General features: G+C 44.6%; 1 protein-coding gene across 1 annotated transcript; it reads left to right on the top strand.

Annotated features, from left to right (window-relative positions):
• The first annotated feature begins 1,952 nt into the window (after nucleotides 1-1,952).
• Nucleotides 1,953-16,744, top strand: ASGR1 (asialoglycoprotein receptor 1). The gene is made up of 9 exons (XM_039337886.1): nucleotides 1,953-2,093; nucleotides 5,404-5,495; nucleotides 8,280-8,405; nucleotides 8,573-8,668; nucleotides 10,197-10,268; nucleotides 11,126-11,218; nucleotides 12,759-12,910; nucleotides 13,652-13,758; nucleotides 15,563-16,744. Exons 2-9 carry the CDS (start codon nucleotides 5,426-5,428, stop codon nucleotides 15,711-15,713), a joined length of 867 nt encoding a protein of 288 aa, XP_039193820.1. The 5' UTR covers nucleotides 1,953-2,093; nucleotides 5,404-5,425; the 3' UTR covers nucleotides 15,714-16,744.
• The last annotated feature ends 3,677 nt before the right edge of the window (nucleotides 16,745-20,421 follow it).

Here is a 20,421-nt window from a genome sequence, read left to right as displayed (position 1 = left end):
GCCTTACCAAGGCGTCGTGGTTCCATCTTGGCTGGGGTATTCTAGGAAGTCAAGTCCACCAGTGGCCAACTTTGCAGAACTCTGACGTAGCACAACAAGTGTCAACGAGGCCACATGTGGGTGGAAAGTTCTCCTGAAGAAAGTTCCACCCCGCAGTTGAAGGAGTTCCTTCTTCCAACCGTCACGCTGCTGAAGTTCAACATCTGCTGACCAAGTTCCAGGAAAGCCTAGAACTTTTTCGTCAGCAAATTTGCAGATCGTGGTAGCTCCCCGTTACAAACCGAGATGGTCACGTGGTCCACGCTCAGCCCGGGAAGAAAAGGCACAGCGTTTGGTGTGCTCAAAGAAAGTTACGTTGGATTTCAGATACAACAACCTTTAAAACTGAATTGAATGCATTTGGGTCAATATAAAAGGGGGGAAAATGACATTGCCGTAGGTGTATACTATAGGCCACCCAACCAAACAGAGGAAATAGATGAACTTTTTGCTAGTCAGCTAACTAAGGTATGTAGGAAGCACATCACAATAGTAATGGGGGACTTTAACTACCCGGACATCAACTGGGAGACAAACTCTGCACCAAGTGGAAGATCAAACAGGTTCCTGGCAAACCTAGCAGACAACTTTGTCTCCCAAAAAGTAGAGAAGGGAACTAGGGGATTAGCCATATTGGATCTAATCCTCACTAGATGAAATAATAGAAGGTATTGAAGCCACTGGAACCTTGGGGGGAATTGATCATGCAATATTGGAATTCAACATTATGGAAGCACAAGCAATAGAACAGAGTCAAACTAGAGTCTTGGACTTCAAGAGAGCTAGTTTCAATAAACTTAGAGAGAGCTTGGGAAGGATTCCATGGATGAGAATCCTCAAGGGGAAAACAACCCAAGAAGCTTGGGAAATTTTAAAAAGTGAGATTCTAAAAGCCCAGTCTAGCACAATACCAACAAAGAAGAAAAATAACAACAACAAAAAAAACCAGCATGACTGCATAAAGAACTCTCTGATCAATTGAAAGATAAAAAGGACAAGTATAAAAAGTGGGAAGAGGGGCACATAACTAAAGCAGACTATCAGCAAATAGCCCAAGCCTGCAAAGATGAAGTGAGGAAAGCCAAGGCTCAAAATGAACTAAGGCTTGCGACCAAAGTCAAAAATAACAACAACAACAAAAAGCTGCTTTCAACGTGTAAAAAAACAAGAAAAATGTTAAGGAAACGATTGGTCCATTAGTGGGTGAAAGTGGCAAGAAGGTGACAAGCAACAGGGAGAAAGCAGAACTATTTAACTCGGGTTTTTTTGCATCTGTCTTTACACAAAGGGAAAAAAACAGACCAACCTGTCAAAAACAGTGCCGTAAAAAACAGAACAGAAACACAAATTAAGATAGGCAAGAAAATGGTTAAGTGAGCACCTGTCCAACCTAGACGAGTTCAAATCACCAGGACCAGAGGGATTACACCCCAAGGTTCTCAAGGAACTGGCAGGTGTGTATTTTTCAAAGATCCTGGAGCACTGGGGTACCATCTAATGGTTGTTGGTATTTCTCCCGGCAATTTGAATTCCAACTTTTGATTCATCTAGCCCTGCCCTCCTGATATATTATATCCTATTCCAGTGTTTCCCAAACTTGACAATTTTAAGGCATGTGGACTTCAACTCCCAGAATTCCACAGCCAGCGTTGCTGGCTGTGGAATTCTGGGAGTTGAAGTCCTCATGCCTTAAAATTGTCAAGTTTGGGAAACACTGTCCTATTCTATTCTGCCCGGTCTCTGAAATTTGCCTCTGTGTGACATTTTGGAGGGTTCCTTTCAGTTCCTCTCTTTGTGGAAATGCTCTCCTGAAAGTGGGGGGGGGGCACAGAGCCGAGGGAGGGGCTGAGCGTTGGGCGCCAGTATAAGAGGCTCAGGCCAGACCCAGCTGGCCGCTTCTCTTTTAGCAAACTTTGGCAAACCTTGAAACGTCGGGCAGGAAGGACGTATTGACAGTGCAAAGATCAACAGAGGAAAAAGGGAAAGCCTGGGCCGAAGAAGACCGGGGGCCCCTTTGGAACCTCAACCAGGACTAGCCTCGTCCCCCACTGCAGGTTGGACCCATTTCTCTCGGGGTTTGTTTTGGGGGAGAGGGAGGGGGGGCTTGGCCTTGGACTAGCAAGCCAGGGTGGGGGTCTTCCTCCAAGGAAAGCAGGGCCAGGCCAGAAGAACTGGGGAGGGGGGGCTTCCGAGGCAAAACAAGATTATAGGAGATTCTCAATTATTCATTTTAAAGTTTATGTTATGCATATTATTATTATATATATTATTACTGTGATTATTATTATTACTAATTATTTTATAAATTGCAAATGTTATTTTTAAAATATTTCTTAAATAATCCTATATTCAGTTCTGGGAAGTCGGGGGGGGGGTGGGTGGGGTGGTTGGGGAGGGGAGGGTGGATTCTTATTTGTAAAACTTTTGAAAAATTTTAAAAAAGATTATAGGAGATTAAAGGTGAAAAGATTAAAGGGGAATATCTGCAGCTCAGGGTTCCAATGTGGGGGTCCTTGGCGCGCTCGGAGCTTGGTGGTTTTCTTGAAGACGTTGCATGATCCAAGTAGGGGATATCATCAAGGCCAAGAGGAAAGGGAGTTTACAAGGAGGAGGAGGAGGAGGAGGAGGAAGAGGAGGAGGAGGAGGAGAATGACCACTGTGGGGTCCTTGGTGCTCTCTGCGTTTGCTTGTTTTCTTGCAGACGTCTCATGATCCAAGTAGGGAACGTCATCAGTGGCAGAAAGGAGGAGGAGGAGGAGGAGGAAGGAAGGAAGGAAGGAAGACTGTGGGGTCCTTGGTGTTCTCTGAGCTTGGTGGTTTCCTTGCAGACGTTTCATGACCCAACTAGGGAGCATCATCAGTGCTGGAAGGAAGGAAGGAAGGAAGGAAGGAAGGAAGGAAGGAAGGAAGGGAGGGAGGGAGGGAGGGAGGGAGGGAGGGAGGGAGGAGACAGACCCCGGGGTCCTTGTGGGTCTCTGAGCTGGGGGTTTTCTTGCAGATGTTTCATGACCCAACTAGGGAGCATCATCAGTGCTGGAAGGAAGGAATGTAGGAAGAAGGAAGGAAGGAAGGAAGGAAGGAAGGAAGGAAGGAAGAAGGAAGGAGGAGGGAGGGAGGGAGGGAGGGAGGGAGGACAGACCCCGGGGTCCTTGTGGGTCTCTGAGCTGGGGGGTTTTCTTGCAGACGTTTCATGACCCAACTAGGGAACATCATCGGTGCTAGAAGGAAGGAAGGAAGGAAGGAAGGAAGGAAGGAAGGAAGGAAGGAAGGAAGGAAGGAAGGAAGGAAGGAAGGAAGGAAGGAAGGAAGGAAGACTGTGGGGTCCTTGGTGTTCTCTGAGCTTGGTGGTCTCCTTGCAGATGTTTCATGACCCAACCAGGGAACATCATCAGTGCAGAAAGGAAGGAAGGAAGGAAGGGAGGGAGGGAGGACAGACCCCGGGGTCCTTGTGGGTCTCTGAGCTGGGGGGTTTTCTTGCAGACGTTTCATGACCCAACTAGGGAACGTCATTGGTGCTAGAAGGGAGGAGGAGGAGGAGGAGGAGGACTGTGGGGGTCCTTGGTGCTCTCTGAGCTTGGGGGGGGGGTCCACTTGCACTGATTATGTTACTTAGTTTATCTCATGAAACGTCTGCAAGAAACCCCCCAACCTCAGAGAACACCAAGGACCTCTCCGATTATAGGAATCCATGAACATTGTCTGTCATTTGCGTGAGAATTTGGGGGGGGGCTTTGAGGGGGGGAACGCGGCCATTTAGGGAAAAAAACACTCCAATAGAAAGGACACCGGCTGTGTCACCCGTGACAAATGCAGCGAGTTTGGGAGTCACCTCTGCGGCCGCTGCCCTTCTCTTCCGGGGAAGAAGCCATATTGGCTCTTTTGGGGGCTTGCCAGCACCGGGGAGCTGCCTCAGTTTCCCCTTCGGCGCAGCAAGGGACCGTCGCTTAGAATGGGAGGGTCCAGGGACGGAGAAGGAGCAGGCCAAAGTGGGAGAGAAAAAATCTCCTCTCCTCTTAAAATTAGAATTTTACTTGCCTTAACCAGGGCAGGGGGGGTTGCAATCTCTCCTTTAAAAGCACTTTGGAGACGGCCTGTTTTTCCGGCCCAAAACAAATCAGGGTTTGTGGAAAGGGCGAGAAATGTTTGGCGGGGGGGGGGGAACTCAGCGGGACCTTCAGAGGTTGTGTAGAAGGTTCCCCAAAGACACTTTCTGAGTTGTTCATCCCTGGGATCTAAGGGGAGGATGGAAGACCTGACAGGAGCAATGGAATAACACAGAATAACACAGAGTAACAAAGAGTGACAGAGTTGGAAGGGACCTTGGAGGTCATCTAGTCCAACCCCCTGCTCAGGCAGGAAAGCCTGTTCCATTTCAGAGAAGGGCCTGTCGAGTCTCTTCTTAGAGAGGAGGAGGAGGAGGAGGAAGGAAGGAGAAGGAAGGAAGGAAGGAAGGAAGGAAGGAAGGAAGGAAGGAAGGAAGGAAGGAAGGAAGGAAGGAAGGAAGGAAGGAAGGAAGGAAGGAAGGAAGACTGTGGGGTCCCTGCTGGTCTCTGAGCTGGGTGGTTTCCTTGCAGACGTCTCATGACCCAACCAGGGAACGTCATCAGTGCTAGAAGAAAGGAAGGAAGGAAGGAAGGAAGGAAGGAAGGAAGGAAGGATTGTGGGGTCCCTGGTGCTCTCTGAAGTTGGAGGTTTCCTTGCAGACATCTCCTGACCCAACTACGGAACAGCATCACTGCTAGAAGGGAGGAGAAGGAGGGGGAAGAGGAGAAGGAGGCAGAGGAGCGGGGAGGAGGAGGAGGAGAAGGACGGGGGGGGGTCCTTGGTGCTCTCTGAGCTGGGTGGTTTTCTTGCAGGCATTTTGTGACCCAACTAGGGAACATCATCAGTGCTAGAAGGGAGGAGGAGGAGGAAGGAAGGAAGGAAGGAAGGAAGGAAGGAAGGAAGGAAGGAAGGAAGGAAGGAAGGAAGGAAGGAAGGAAGGAAGGAAGGAAGGAAGGAAGGAAGGAAGGAAGGAAGGACCCCATGGTCCTTGGTGCTCTCTGAGCTGGGTGGTTTCCTTGCAGACGTTTCATGACCCAAGTAGGGAACATCATCAGTGCTAGGAGGGGGGAGGAGGGGGAGGAGGAGGACTCCTCTGGGTCCTTGGTGCTTTCCAATCCTGGTTGTGTTCTTGCAGACATTTCCTGACCCATCTAGGCAACATCATCCATGCCAGAAGCCCCTGCGAGAAAGCATCCCAGCTCAGAGGCCACCGGGGCACCCTGGGTTCCGAAGCAGCGCCTGAAAAATAAAGCCAGGCGGACGGACGCTCTGTGAACTCAGCGCCTCCGTGCTCCCCTGACTCGGCTGTTGTGTTTCCAGGTGTTTGGGGACGGGTCTCAAGATGATCCGAGATTACCAGGATCTCTCCATGACGTTTGACCCCGAAAGCGAGGACCCACCCAGGATAAAAGGTGAGCATCATTCCGATGGGCTGCGCCTTGCCAGATTCTCGCAAGTCTTTCCCGAGCCCCCGAACCATGCCCCCCACCCAAGGGAGCGCCACAGATGAAGGCTTATTTGTGGCTCTTCCTTGGGCGGGGGGGGGCTCCATTATGGCCCCGTTCCCCAATTCTGGAAAGGTCACGAGTGAGAGACGAGGGTCATAAAGAGGAACATAGTGAGCAATTTGAAATTATCCGTCTCTTTTCAGCTATGCTCCCATCTGGGGTTCCCCCGCCCCTTGTAGACCAGAGGTCCCCAATCGCCGGGCTGTGGCCCACTTGGAGGGGGGAGACGTGGCCTATTTGCAACCGGGCCGTGCAAGCAATGCACCGGCACACACACACACACAACACACACACACACACAGAGCTCGATTCACACAACGGGCAGGCCACTTTGCACGCCCACGCGCGCGCCACTCAACTTGCAGTCAAGCCGCGGTGTGCGTGGGTGTGCACGTGCCGGCCTGCCCTTCGTGCGAATCGGGCTTTAGTGCACATGTGTGTGCGCAACGTCCCGCTGCTCACATGGCCCAGTTTCCCTTTCACCCCACCCCTTCCCCAGGCCAGGCTGCCAAGCCGCAAAGATGGGGGACCGCTGTTGTATGTAGACAACTTGCAGGATGTTGTTAAATGCCAAGCTTTGTGGGTTTTTTGTGGCATTGCGTGGCCTCCCCCTGTTTTCAAAAGCATTCTCGCAAATGGAACAGAACAGAATAATAATAGAATAATAATAGAATAGAATAAAATATAGAATAGAATAGAATAAAATAGAAAATAGAATAGAATAATAAAATATAAAATAGAATAAAATATAGAATAGAATAAAATATAGAATAGAATAGAAAATAGAATAGAAAGAATAGAAAATAGAATAGAATAGAAAACAGAATAGAAAATAGAATAGAATAATAAAATATAGAACAGAATAGAATAGAACAGAACAGAATAGAATAGAATAGAATAGAATAGAATGGAATGGAATGGAATGGAATGGAATGGAATGGAATAGAATAGAATAGAATAGAATAGAATAGAATAGAATAGAATCGAACAGAAAATAGAATAGAAAATAGAATAGAATAATAAAATATAAAATAGAATAAAATATAGAATAGAATAAAATATAGAATAGAATAGAAAATAGAATAGAATAATAAAATATAGAATAGAATAGAATAGAATAGAATAATAAAATATAGAATAGAATAGAATAGAATAGAATAGAATAGAATAATAAAATATAGAATAGAATAGAATAGAATAGAATAGAATAATAAAATATAGAATAGAATAGAATAGAATAGAATAGAATAGAGTTGGAAGGGACCTTGGAGGTCTTCTAGTCCAGCCCCCTGCTCAAGCAGGAGAACCTATACCATCTCAGACAAGTGACTATGCCAGCCTTTTTTAAAAAACCTCCAGTGATGGAGTGCCCACGACTTCTGGTGGCAAGCTGTTCCACTGATTAATTGTCCTCCCTGTCAGGAAGTTTCTCCTTAATTCCAGGTTGCTTCTCTCTTTGTTCAGTTTCCATCTGTTGTTTCTCATCGTTCCCTCTGGTGCTTTGGAGAATAACGTGACCCCCTCCTCTTCTTTGGGGCAGCCCCTCAGATACTGGAACGCTGCTATCCTGTCTCCCCTATTTCTTCTTTTCCAAGTCCCGCAGCCATTCTTCATATATTTTAATCTCCAGGCCTTGGATCATCTTAGCTGCCCTTCTCTGAATTTTTGAAAATAAACACAAAACAGCTTCCAATCTTATAAGCCCTGGCAGCAATTAAAAACTGTCCCTTCATTAGGATGCTGGAAAAGGGACCGAAGCAAAGGAGCGGAAGCCTCTTAATTAAAGTACAGGAGCCCTTCCAGCTAATTGTGGCTAAACAGGGATTCCCTAGTTAGTAAGTAGGGTGAACAAATGTAGAGGCAGCTTTACTACACGTTTAATTATAGGGTGCCTCTGGAATGGCTAGGAGTTTAGTCATTCAGATGCTTCCTGTCCCTTATTAGCTGCAAATTGTGCCCCAATTCCTGTTTCTGTCCTACTCCTGTCCTTCCAGTTACTGTTTTTCCCTCTGACCTGTTCTACTTCTCTCTGACCTGCCTCCTTCCTTTATTCACCAGGGTTTCGCAAGCTTAGCACCTTTAAAATAGCCTCACTGGCTGGGGAATTCTGGGAGTCGATGTCCAGACCACGAAAAATGGCCAAGCTTGAGAAATAGCAATAGAACCAATAATAATAATAATAATAATAATAATAATAATAATAATAATAATAATAATAATAAAGTTGGAAGGGACATTGGAGGTCATCTAGTCCAACCCCCTGCTCAGGCAGGAAACCCTAAATCATTTCGGACCGTGGAGGTCATCTAGTCCAACCCCCTGCTCAGGCAGGAAACCCTATACCATTTCGGACCGTGGAGGTCATCTAGTCCAACCCCCTGCTCAGGCAGGAAACCCTATTCCATTCAGACAAACGATTGTCTGGCTGAGGAATTCTGGGAGTTGAAGTCCACCAGTCATCAAAGGGCCAAGTTTGAAGACCCCCCCGGTCTACGGTTTCTCAATCTTGGCAATTTTAAGGGCTGTGGACTTCAACTCCCAGAATTCCCCTGTCAGCACGGCTGGCTGGGGAATTCTGGGAGTTGAAGTCCGCCCAATTTAAAGTTTTGTTTAGATATTCCTTGCAGCAAATAATCCTAATTATTAAGGTTTGGGAAAGAAACCAATCTTTGGATCCTCTTTTCTTAGCTCCTCCGAAGCTCCCCCAAAGCCGGACGTGGGTCCGACGTCTTTTCCCTAGCCGGCGCCTGATTCTAATCCTGCTGGGACTCAGCTTCATCCTCACCATCACCGTCATGGTCTTTGGAGTCAAAGGTGAGCGAGTTGCTATATGACAGTGCCAGAAAACAGGGTCTCCTAGGCCCAGGGTCTGAGCACATCAAAAGCCGAGCGGAGCGGTGACCACCAGGCGATCCCCAACGGGGCAAAATGAGACACTTCTCTTCCTCAACTGTTTTTCTTTTCCTCTTATTGCCTCCCAGGACATTTTTACAACGCGGAATTGAAGGAGACCCAGGACAGCCTAAACAGTTTCAGTCAAACAATTGGGAAGCAGTTCATGAATCTTCAGGACAAAGGTATAAACCTTGCAGACTTGAGCAGAAGCGAAAACTCAGTTCGGCTGGTTTTGATTGCAGATTCTGAGACAAACATTTGTAACCTTCAATCAGAATAGAGGTGGAAGGGACTAGACTAGACTAGACTAGACTAGACTAGACTAGACTAGACTAAACTAGAATAGAATAGAATAGAATAGAATAGAATATAGAATATAGAATATAGAATATAGAATATAGAATAAATAGAATAGAATAGAAAATATGAAATGGGAATAGAATAGAATAAGAAATAGAATAGAATGGAATGGAATAGAATAGAATAATAAAATATAAAATAGAATAGAATAGAATAGAATAGAAAAGAAAAGAAAAGAATAGAATAGAATAGAATAGAATAGAATAGAATAGAATAGAATAGAATAGAATAGAATAGAATATATGAAATGGGAATAGAATAGAATAGAATAGAATAGAATAGAATAGAATATAGAATATAGAATAAATAGAATAGAATAGAAAATATGAAATGGGAATAGAATAGAATCGAATATAGAATATAGAACATAATAGAATAATAGAATAGAATAGAAAATATGAAATTAGAATAGAATAGAATAATAAAATACAGAATAGAATAGTAGAATAGAATAGAATAGAATAATAAAATATAGAATAGAATAGAATAGAATAGAATAGAATAGAATAGAATAGAATAGAATAGAATAGAAAATATGAAATGGGAATAGAATAGAATAGAATAGAATAGAATAGAATAGAATAGAATAGAATAGAATAGAATAGAATAGAATAGAAAATATGAAATTAGAATAGAATAGAATAATAAAATATAGAATAGAATAGAATATATGAAATGGGAATAGAATAGAATAGAATAGAATAATAAAATATAGAATAGAATAGAATAATAAAATACAGAATAGAATAGAATAATAAAATATAGAATAGAATAGAATAGAATAGAATAGAATAGAATAGAAGCTGGAAGGGACCTTGGAGGTCATCTAGTCCAGCCCCTTGCTCAGGCAGGAAACCCTATTCCATTTCAGACAAATGATTGTCCAATCTCTTCTTAAAAACCTCCCCTGATGGAGCCCCCACAACTTCTGGTGGCAAGCTGTTCCACTGGTTAACTGTCCTCCCTGTTCGGGAGTTTCTCCTTCATTCCTGATTGCTTCTCTCCTTGGTTAGTTTCCATCCATTGTTTCTTATCCTGCCTTCCAGTGCTTTGTAAAATAAGTGGAGCCCCTTTTCTTTGGGGCAGCCCCTCAAATGCCGGAACACCGCTCTAATGTCCCCCACGGTCGTAAGTGTGGAAAACGGTCACAAGTCCCTTTTGTTCAGTGCCATTGAACTTGGAACGGTCCCTAAATGAAGTATTGTTAAGTCAAGGGCTCTCTGCGTATTTTCCGTTCCTGCCAGATGCTCTTAACGTGGCCTTGAATTGAAGACAGATGCAGGAATCCTGGCTGTGCGGCTAGTCCGGACGGACTACCTCGCAGGGCTGACCTTAATCTGTGTTTTGCAGACAAGGACTCCACCGCAAAAGTCACAGAGCTGGAAGGGAAACTGAAGAAGCTGACCCAGGAGACCACAGAAGGTGAGGGGGGAAAGGCCAGACCCACCCGTGAAGGCCCAAGGATACGCAGTCCTTGACTTATGACGCCCAACTTCTGTCGCTAAGCGAGACATTTGACTTGGCCCCCGTTTTACGACTTTTTTTCCCCATAGTTATTAAGCGAATCACCGTGGCTGTTAAGTGAATCCCACAGTTGTTAAGTGAGTCTGGCTTCCCCCCCCCCATTGACTTTGCTGGTCAGAAGTTTTATTTTATTTTATTTATTTTTTATTATTTTATTATTGTATTATTTTATTTTATTATTATTTTGTTTTATTTCATTTTTATTTTATTTTATTTATTTCATTTTTTTTTATTTTATTATTTTATTTTATTTTAATTATTTTATTTTATTATTTATTTTATTTTATTTATTTTATTTATTTTATTATTTTATTTTATTATTTTATTTATTTTATTATTGTTTTGTTTTGTTTTGTTTGTTTTGGTTTGTTTTGGTTTGTTTTGGTTTGGTTTGGTTTGGTTTGGTTTTGTATCACACTATCCAGAGAGATTCTGGGTGACTAACAATGCAATAAAAATAGAAATAGAAAAGCAATTATAAAAAGCTGGCCACCCCTGGAATAAGTTATGAAATGATTCCTAACTGGGTGACATTTCATCTGTCTTTGAATTTAAAATATGTTCTCTCCTTTTCTTTCTTTCTTTCTTTCTTTCTTTCTTTCTTTCTTTCTTTCTTTCTTTCTTTCTTTCCTTCCTTCCTTCCTTCCTTTTTTCTTTCTCTTTCCTTTATTCCCTTTCTTTCTTTCTTTTCTGTCTTTCCCTCACTCTCTCTTTCTTTCTCTTTCTCTCTCTTTTTCTCTCTTTCTCTTTCATAGCCAGAGTCCACCTCCTCAACTACATGAAGGAGATACGAAAAAATAACCTCGCTCTCAACTGTGACTTTCAGGATTTCAAGCTCAACCGGACAGGTGCGGAGGGAGAGGGCAGGTGGGCAGCCAGGCAGGAGACGCCCCAGGCATGCCAAGAAGGAGGCTTGGCACAGACTGGCAGAAGGAGCAGCTCCCCCCAGTCCTCCTCCTCCTCCTCCTCCTCCTCCCTTCTAGCACTGATGATGTTCCCTAGTTGGGTCATGAAACGTCTGCAAGAAAACCACCCAGCTCAGAGAGCACCAAGGATCCATCAGTCGTCGTCGTCCTCCTCCTCCTCCTCCTCCCTTCTAGCATTGATGATGTTCCCTAGTTGGGTCATTAAACGTCTCCATGAAACCCACCCAGCTCAGAGAGCACCAAGGATCCCACAGTCCTTCTCCTCCTCCTCCTCCTCACCTTCCTCTCCCCACCCCCCCATATTCTAACACTGAGGATGTTCCCTAGCTGGTCCAGGAAGACCCCCGACCTCCGAGACCCCCCCCTTTTAGCATTCCCCTTAGCCAAATCAGATCCTGGTCTATGGTTCCTTCTGATGGGTCTCCTTGCTAGCTTTACCCTCTCCGACTGGGGGCTGAGGTGGGGGTGAGGATGCCCGTGCCCAGTGCATGATGGGAATATCTCTTCGCCTGGTGCCCAGCAAGGTTGGCCCAGGGCTTTCCCGGAGGTGGCTGGCTTCCATCACTGGCATGAATTCCAGAATTAATCCTAAAGGGATGGGAAGAGGCCTCCTGTTCCCCTTTGGGGAGAAGCTCCTTATTGTTTATGTAGTCCTGGGCAAACATCTTAAGGTGCCAGCTGCCTTTTTTTTTTTTTTTCCCCCTTGCACCTGAAAAAAACAAATTCCTGCAGGGTGTTTTCGGCTGGACCGATCCAGCCGGTTCTGCACGTAAACATGTTTTTCGGATGTTTTTCTCTTGTTTTTTTTATTCTCCGGGCCAGCCTGCCAGCGTCCCGAGTTCGGGTTGGGCGGCCCTATCAACAGAATTAATAATAATACAGGCAGTCCTCCACTTAGTGCTCTTCGTTTAGCGACCGTTTGAAGTCAGAGCAGCCCTGGAAAAAAAAGGGACACGGCCGTTTCTCACAGGATTGTGGCCTCCCCCCCCCTCCCCTCCAGGTCATGTGATCAAAATCCGGACCCTTGCCCATTGATTCGCATTTACGACGGCCGCAGCGTCCCAGGGTCACGTGATCCCCTTTTGCGACCGGCTGACAAGCCAAGTCCACGGGGAAGGAGCCAGATTCAGTTAACGACCGGCGTACTAACTGGACAACTGCTGTGGTTCACTTAACAACGGTGGCAAGGGAGGTCGTAAAACGGGGCAAACCCTAAAAATGTCTCCCTGAACGGCAGAAATGTTGGTCGTAAGTGGAGGACTGCCTGTAAATGAAAGAGGTATCCCCCTTCCCTCCAAAATAGCAGCAGGCGATTCCCAGCAAAGCTCTTCTCGGTGAATGACGGGCTTTTCTCCCTAGGAAGGAGAGGCAAGGCCGGCTCAGCACGATGGGCGCTGTAGTCCAGCCTCGTTCAAGCTCTCCCTTCCGTTCATCCTGGCTGGTTTCCTTCCTTTCTACCCAGTCCGGACGGAGGCTTGCTGTCCCAGAAGCTGGAACGCATTTCGGAAAAGCTGCTACTGGGAAAGCCGAGAGCAGAAGTCGTGGGAAGAGGCCAAAGCCGAGTGCGAAAACCACGATGCTCACCTGGTGATCATCAACTCCTACGAGGAGCAAGTAGGTGCCGAGTTTTCTACCTGCCGGGGTGTTTTGACCCAGGAAGCAGTTGGAGTAGAACAGGGGTCACCAAACATGGCCCCTTTCAGACTTGTGGGCTTCCGGAATTCCTCAGCCAGCAAACGTGGGCCCTTTAAGACTTGTGGACTTCAACTCCCAGAATTCCCCAGGAGTTGCAAGTCCACAAGTCTTAAAGGGACCAAGTTTGCAGGCTGAGGGATTCTGGGAGTTGAAGTCCAGTAAGTCTTAAAGAGACAGAGTTTGCTGGCTGAGGAATTCTGGGAATTGAAGACTATTACTCTTAAATGGGCCAAGTTTCCTGGCTGAGGAATTCTGGGAGTTGAAGTCCACAAATCTTAAAGGGGCTGAATTTCCTGGCTGAGGAATTCTGGGACTTGAAGTCCAGTAAGTCTTAAAGAGACAGAGTTTGCTGGCTGAGGAATTCTGGGAATTGAAGTCTATTACTCTTAAATGGGCCAAGTTTCCTGGCGGAGGAATTCTGGGAGTTGAAGTCCACAAACCTTAAAGGGGCCAAGTTCGCTTTCTGAGGAATTCTGGGAGTTGAAGTCCACTCCACTTAAAGTTGCTGAAATAGATGTTTCTATCTATTTATTGCACTGCCCAGATATTTTTTCCAAGTTTATTATATGCTGGGATGGACATTTCTACATTGGCAGGCCAAGATTTTGGGGTGCTGGGGTGCCTCAACCTTCCTCTATTCTTTTTTTTTTTTTCTGACAGCAATTTGTGGCAGTGCGTGTCAAGCCTCACTTCGTGTGGATCGGATTGACGGACGCCGACGGCAGCTGGAAGTGGGTGGACGGCTCACCCTACACAGTTGTGACACGGTAGGTTCCACTGGAGGGGTTTTCTCCCTTCCCTCACCCACCCAGAGTTCCCCTTTGACTATCCATTGGTAGTCAGCCTCAGGAGAGACTCTAGAGATCATCTGCACCAACCCCCGGTTTGGCACAGCTGAGGAATTCTGGGAGTTGAAAGCCCGGCATCTTAAATTTGCTGAAAGATTGTTCTGTAAAGATAGTCCTCAGCTTATGATGGATTGCTTGATGACCATTACAGTGAGGACAATTAGGCTTTTAAACACCTAATTATGTGAGCCCGGGACCCTGTGACCGTCATAAATACAGGTCAGTTGCAGAGAATCTGACCTTTGATCCCGTGACCATGGAGATGCTGAAAACGGTCGTAAGTTGAGAAATGGTCATAAGTCCTTTTTTTTTAGTGCCATTGTAACTTTGAATGGACACTAAATAAAGTGTTGTAAGCTGAGGTATTTTATTTTATTTTTTATTTTATTGTATTCTATTTTTATTTTATTTAGTATTTTATTTTATATTTTATTTATTTTATATTTTATTTTACTATTTTATTTAGTATTTTATTTTATATTTTATTTTATTTATTTTACATTTTATTTTATTTTACTATTTTATTTTATTTTATATTTTATTTTAGTATTTTTTATTTTATTTTTTATTTTATTGTATTCTATTTTTATTTTATTTAGTATTTTATTTTATATTTTATTTTATATTTTATTTATTTTATATTTTATTTTACTATTTTATTTAGTATTTTATTTTACATTTTATTTTATTTTACTATTTTATTTTATTTTATATTTTATTTTAGTATTTTTTATTTTATTTTATTTTTTATTTTATTTTACTATTTTATATTTTAGTATTTTATTTTATAGTTTATTGTTTTACTATTTTACTATTTTATATTTTATTAGAATAGAATTGGATAGAATAGAATAGAGCTGGAAGGGACCCTGGAGGTCTTCTAGTCCAGCCCCTTGCTCAAGCAGGAGAACCTATACCAGTGATGGCGAACCTTTTAGAGACCGAGTGCCCAAACTGCAACCCAAAACCCACTTATGCATCGTCGAATGCCGGGTGGGTGTGGCCCAGTGGGTGGGCGTGGCTGCAGTGGTAACGGCAGACTGGGTGGGACTAAAAAGTTCAATCAATCAATTCCAACTTTGCAAGATCTTTTTTTTTCCCACGAGAAGTTGAAATTGACTGATTGATTGAACCTTTTTTTTTTTTTTGCACACGGCGGTGGAGGCCTAAAGCGAAAAGGTTTTATAAAACCCAGTTAAAGGCCTAGGACTGGGGCGACAGCGCACGTGCCCACAGAGAGGGCTCTGAGTGCCGCCTCTGGCACCCGTGCCATAGGTTCGCCACCACTGACCTATACCATCTCAGACAAGTGACTGTCTCTAGCCTCTTCTTAAAGCTTCCAGTGATGGAGCACCCATGATTTCTGGTGTCAAGCAGTTCCACTGGTTAATTGTCTTCCCTGTCAGGAAGTTTCTCCTTAATTCCAGGTTGCTTCTCTCTTTGATCAGTTTCCAACCGTTGTTTCTCGTCCTTCCCTCTGGTGCTTTGGAGAACAACGTGACCCCCTCTTCTTGTGGCAGCCCCCCAAATACTGGAACACTGCTATCTTGTCTCCCCTATTTATTTTACTTTAATATTTTGCTTTGCTTTGCTTTGCTTTGCTTTGTGTCTGCGTTGTTTTATTGGAAGGCATGGAAATTTTAACCCACGAGACTGTGGTGGGCAAGCGGGCACCCCCAGCCCCGCACTCACGGCCTCCCCCCTTCTCTCCCCTCTGCCCCAGGGACTGGTGCCCCCAACAGCCCGACAATTGGTATGACCACGGATACAGCGGTAGGGAGGACTGTGCCCATCTCCATAGCAACGGCTGCTGGAACGATGCCCACTGCACGCGGCAGTACGGCTTCGTCTGCGAGATGGAAATGGAAATTTAAAGGAGCGGGCAGCCTCCCCCCCCCCCCGCGACCCAGATGATGCCCCTGGAGTGGATCACCAGATCCCGGCTTGGACTGGATGCTGACAAGATCCCTTGGTTTGTACTCAAGACCTTCATTTCCATCTTGAGCAAGGGTCTTCAAACTTGGCCCTTTCATGACTTGTGGACTTCAACTCCCAGAATTACTCAGTCAGGCATGCTGGCTGAGGAATTCTGGGAGTTGAAGTCCACAAGTCATCAAAGGGCCAAGGTGGAAGACCCCTGATCCTCAGAATTGGCCTGGCTCTGTCTCCAGTCCTCGACTTACAAGCATTCGTTTAGCGACCGTTCAAAGTTACGCCGACACTAAAGAAGTGACTTCTGACCCTTTTTCACAACCGTTGCGGCATTGCCATGGCCGTGTGATCAAAATTCGTACGCTCGGCCCCCAATTCGTATTTATGACAGTCTCAGCGTCTCTGGGAGGGCTGTGTCTCACGCGATCCCTGTTTTGCGACCTTCCGATAAGCAAAGTCCATGGAGGGGGGAGCCAGATTCACTTAACGACCGCGTGACTCACTTAACAACTGCAGCGATTCACTTAGTGACGGTGGCTGGAAAGGTCATAAAACGGAACGAAACCTGACAATGCCGCTTCGCAAACTCATCATTTGGGGAGCTGCCTGAGGTAGCCCTCAGTGTCAACGCTGCTAACCTTGGATGTTTTTGCCTTGACAACAGAGGGAATGCAGCCATCTTTTTTCCTCTTGCTTTTAGAGTTAGATGATGCGGGGAGGGGGGTGATGTGAATGAGAGTCCAGCTAGACATAGCAACACTAAACCTAGCGTGAGAATCAAGGTTATTGTAACCAGAGCTGATAGGAATTGGCGGGCTGGAGACAAGCTAATTGGAGAATGTGATTTATGACTGTTAATTGAAGGAGGGAATTGTGCTTTGACACTATGTGCCCAGGGGAGGGGAATTCAGTTTTTGGCTCCGATTATGCCGAAGTTATGCTCCTCAAAATAAAGATTCTTTAAGGTCAACAATACCTCAAAGTTCTTTCGAAGAGTTTCATCTGTCGGAACCGTGATACTCAGCTTACAACTGTAACGGAGCCCAGAATTTCCATGGTAGGCCATGTGACGGTCATAAATCAAGACACGCATCGGACCAGATTCAATTTCACGCCTCTTTGTGACGGTCACTAAAAGGGCATCATGGTTGTTATGGGAACGCCACGGGTAAGGAAATCAAGGCGTTTTTGGGCTGGAAACAAGCAAAAATATGTCATCAAGATGGGCAGCCCATGAGTTGCACAAAGAGACAAAGCCACACGGCTGCAGAGTTGTGCGGCCATTGGAACACAACTGGGGTCACGAGCGGCTTTCGGGGTGATCCGTCATAACTCTGAACAGTCGCTTAACTCATTGGTCGTAAGTCGAGGATGACCTGCCTGCTTCAACTCAAACTTAGCGGATGTTGGCGTTAAGCCTTCCCTTGCTCAGAGGGACTGTTTTGCTCAAAAGTCAACCATGATGTATGTGCTGGATGTAAATGCATTAGAAGGATTCCATGATCCACTAGATCGAGATCAAGTAACCACTGTCAGTTCGGCAAGTCATCTGGTTTGCTGCAGGAATAAGTCGATTCTGGAGAGCGACGACAATAGAGTACAGAATAAACCGAGCTGGAACGGACCCTGGAGGTCATCTAGTCCAACCCAACTGTTCAGGCAGGAGACCCTACTCCATTCCGGACAAATGGTTGTCCAATCTCTTCTTGAAACCCTCCAGTGATGGAGCACACACAACTTCTGGAGGCAAGGAGTTCCACTGGTTAATTGTTCTGATCGTCATGAATAGAATAGAATAGAATAGAATAGAATAGAATAGAATAGAACAGAATAATAAAATACAGAATAGAATAGAATAGAATAAAGAATAGAATAATTAAATACAGAATAGAATAGAATAAAGAATAGAATAGAATAATAAAATACAGAATAGAATAGAATAAAAATAGAATAGAATAATAAAATACAGAATAGAATAGAATAGAATAGAATAGAATAGAATAGAATAGAACAGAATAATAAAATACAGAATAGAATAGAATAGAATAGAATAAAGAATAGAATAATTAAATACAGAATAGAATAGAATAAAGAATAGAATAGAATAATAAAATACAGAATAGAATAGAATAAAAATAGAATAGAATAATAAAATACAGAATAGAATAGAATAGAATAGAATAGGGAATAGAATAGAATAGAATAGAATAGAATAGAATAGAATAGAATAGAGAATGGGAATGAAACAATAGAATAGAATAGAGTAGAATAGAATAGAATAATAATATAGAATAGAATAGAAATAAGGAACAGAATAGAATAGAATATAGGAATATAGAATAGAATAGAATAGAAATAGAATAGAATAGGATAATAATATAGAATAGAATAGAAATAAGGAACAGAATAGAATAGAATATAGGAATATAGAATAGAATAGAGTAATAAAATACAGAATAGCAATAGAATAGAATACGGAATGGAATAGAATAGAATAGGAAATATGGAATGAGAATATAATAGAATATAGAATAGAATAATAATAGAATATAGAATGTAGAATAGAATAGAAAGAATAGAATAAGAAATGGAGTATAAAATTAAAATAAGAGAATGGAATATAGAATAGAAGAGAAAATGTGGAATAGAATAGAATAGAATAGAATAATAGAATAGAATAGAATAGAATAGAATCTGGAAGGGACCTTGGAGGTCTTCTAGTCCAACCCCCTGCTCAGGCAGAGAGACCCTACACCAATCCCTTCTTTAAAAACTCCAGTGTTGGAGCACTCACAACCTTCGGGAGAACCCACAATGTCTTCTCTCTCGGGCTTCAAAACCCACACCAATGGCTCCCACTCCCCGGTTTTCCTTGGAAAGTGCCTGTCTGAGGATCTCCACGTTCCAGCCGACGTGACTTGCAAGACGTAGCTGCTTTCATAGGTGCCCAAACATGTTCTCCTGCCCCGCAGGGATGTGCTGAGCATCAAGGAGCAGGAGAGGATGTGACACACTTTTGTGATGGCTTCTCTGGCTTACTCAGCCGCCTTGAGTCAGGGTGTGATACCAAGGTCAGTTGGTCCACAGTTTGGCTAGCCGTATTTTGTCGTTTAGCAAGAGAGAGCGGAGTCGAGCATCCTCACGGGTGACAATCTCAAAATCCTAGAACCTGGAATCCCAGCTTTGAACCTAGGAAAGGAAGAAGCAGGGACCTTTGGAAAGTTGGATCCTTGGCTGGTCCTTCAGAATCCAGCTGGGTTTTTCAGGAATCTCCCGGGGTGTTTGGAAACATCTGGGCTGGTCCTCCATGCAGGAAGCGTCTAAATCAGATAAAGGGGTTCCTCTCTGCGAGATTTGGAAGGATAAGGGGTTTAGGAAAAAGTTCTGGAGAGCTTCAAGGGCAATTTCTCCAGATTGGCGACTTTAAAGAGAGGTGGACTCCAACATCCAGAATTCCACAGGTTGGGGAATTCTGGGAGTTGAAGTCCACCTCTCTTAAAGTTGCCAAGTTTGAAGAACAATGATTTAAAGCTGGGGGGGGGGGTCTTGAAACTTGACCCTTTTAGGACTTGTGGACTTCAACTCCCAGAATTCCTCAGCCAGGCATGCTAGCTGAGGAATTCTGGGAGTTGAAGTCCACAAGTCACAAAAGGGTCCTAGTTCCCTCACGCTGGCTGAGGAATTCTGGGAGTTGAAGTCCACAAGTCATAAAAGGGCCATAGTTTCCTCCCGCTGGCTGAGGAATTCTGGGAGTTGAAGTCCACAAGTCACAAAAGGGTCCTAGTTCCCTCACGCTGGCTGAGGAATTCTGGGAGTTGAAGTCCACAAGTCACAAAAGGGTCCTAGTTCCCTCACGCTGGCTGAGGAATTCTGGGAGTTGAAGTCCACAAGTCACAAAAGGGTCCTAGTTCCCTCACGCTGGCTGAGGAATTCTGGGAGTTGAAGTCCACAAGTCATAAAAGGGTCGTAGTTCCCTCCCGCTGGCTGAGGAATTCTGGGAGTTGAAGTCCGCAAGTCACAAAAGGGTCATAGTTCCCTCACGCTGGCTGAGGAATTCTGGGAGTTGAAGTCCACAAGTCATAAAAGGGTCGTAGTTCCCTCACGCTGGCTGAGGAATTCTGGGAGTTGAAGTCCACAAGTCACAAAAGGGTCCTAGTTCCCTCACGCTGGCTGAGGAATTCTGGGAGTTGAAGTCCACAAGTCACAAAAGGGCCCTAGTTCCCTCACGCTGGCTGAGGAATTCTGGGAGTTGAAGTCCACAAGTCACAAAAGGGCCAAGTTTGAAGACCCCCGATTTAAACAGTGCTGAGCCTGGCTGGGGCATTCTGGGAGTTGAAGTCCACCTCTCTTAAAGCTGTCAAGTTTGAGACACTCTGCCCTGGACCGTGGCACTCCTTCCCCGGGCCAAAGCAGGCCGCCGACCCAGTGACTCATCCAGCCAGTCTGAAATTACCTGCAGGTTTTGCAATATGACCGGAAAACAAAAACCTGCAATGTTTGCAGCAGGTGGAGCGAGGCTGTGTGTGCGTTCAGACAAGCACGACAACGACAATTACGTGCGGCTGGAAACGAGGCCCGGGATGGTGCCGTGGAGGCGGGCGGCTGTTTCCTTTCAAGGCTGGAATCCAGTTTGTTTGGTTCACCTGGGAA

This window comes from Crotalus tigris, unplaced genomic scaffold, assembly GCF_016545835.1.
Source record: "Crotalus tigris isolate CLP2741 ecotype Arizona unplaced genomic scaffold, ASM1654583v1 scf7180000017690.20705106771:4171800, whole genome shotgun sequence".
Lineage (NCBI taxonomy): Eukaryota > Metazoa > Chordata > Lepidosauria > Squamata > Viperidae > Crotalus > Crotalus tigris.
Note: the sequence above shows the minus strand (reverse complement) of the source record. Positions and strands in the feature narration are given on the sequence as shown.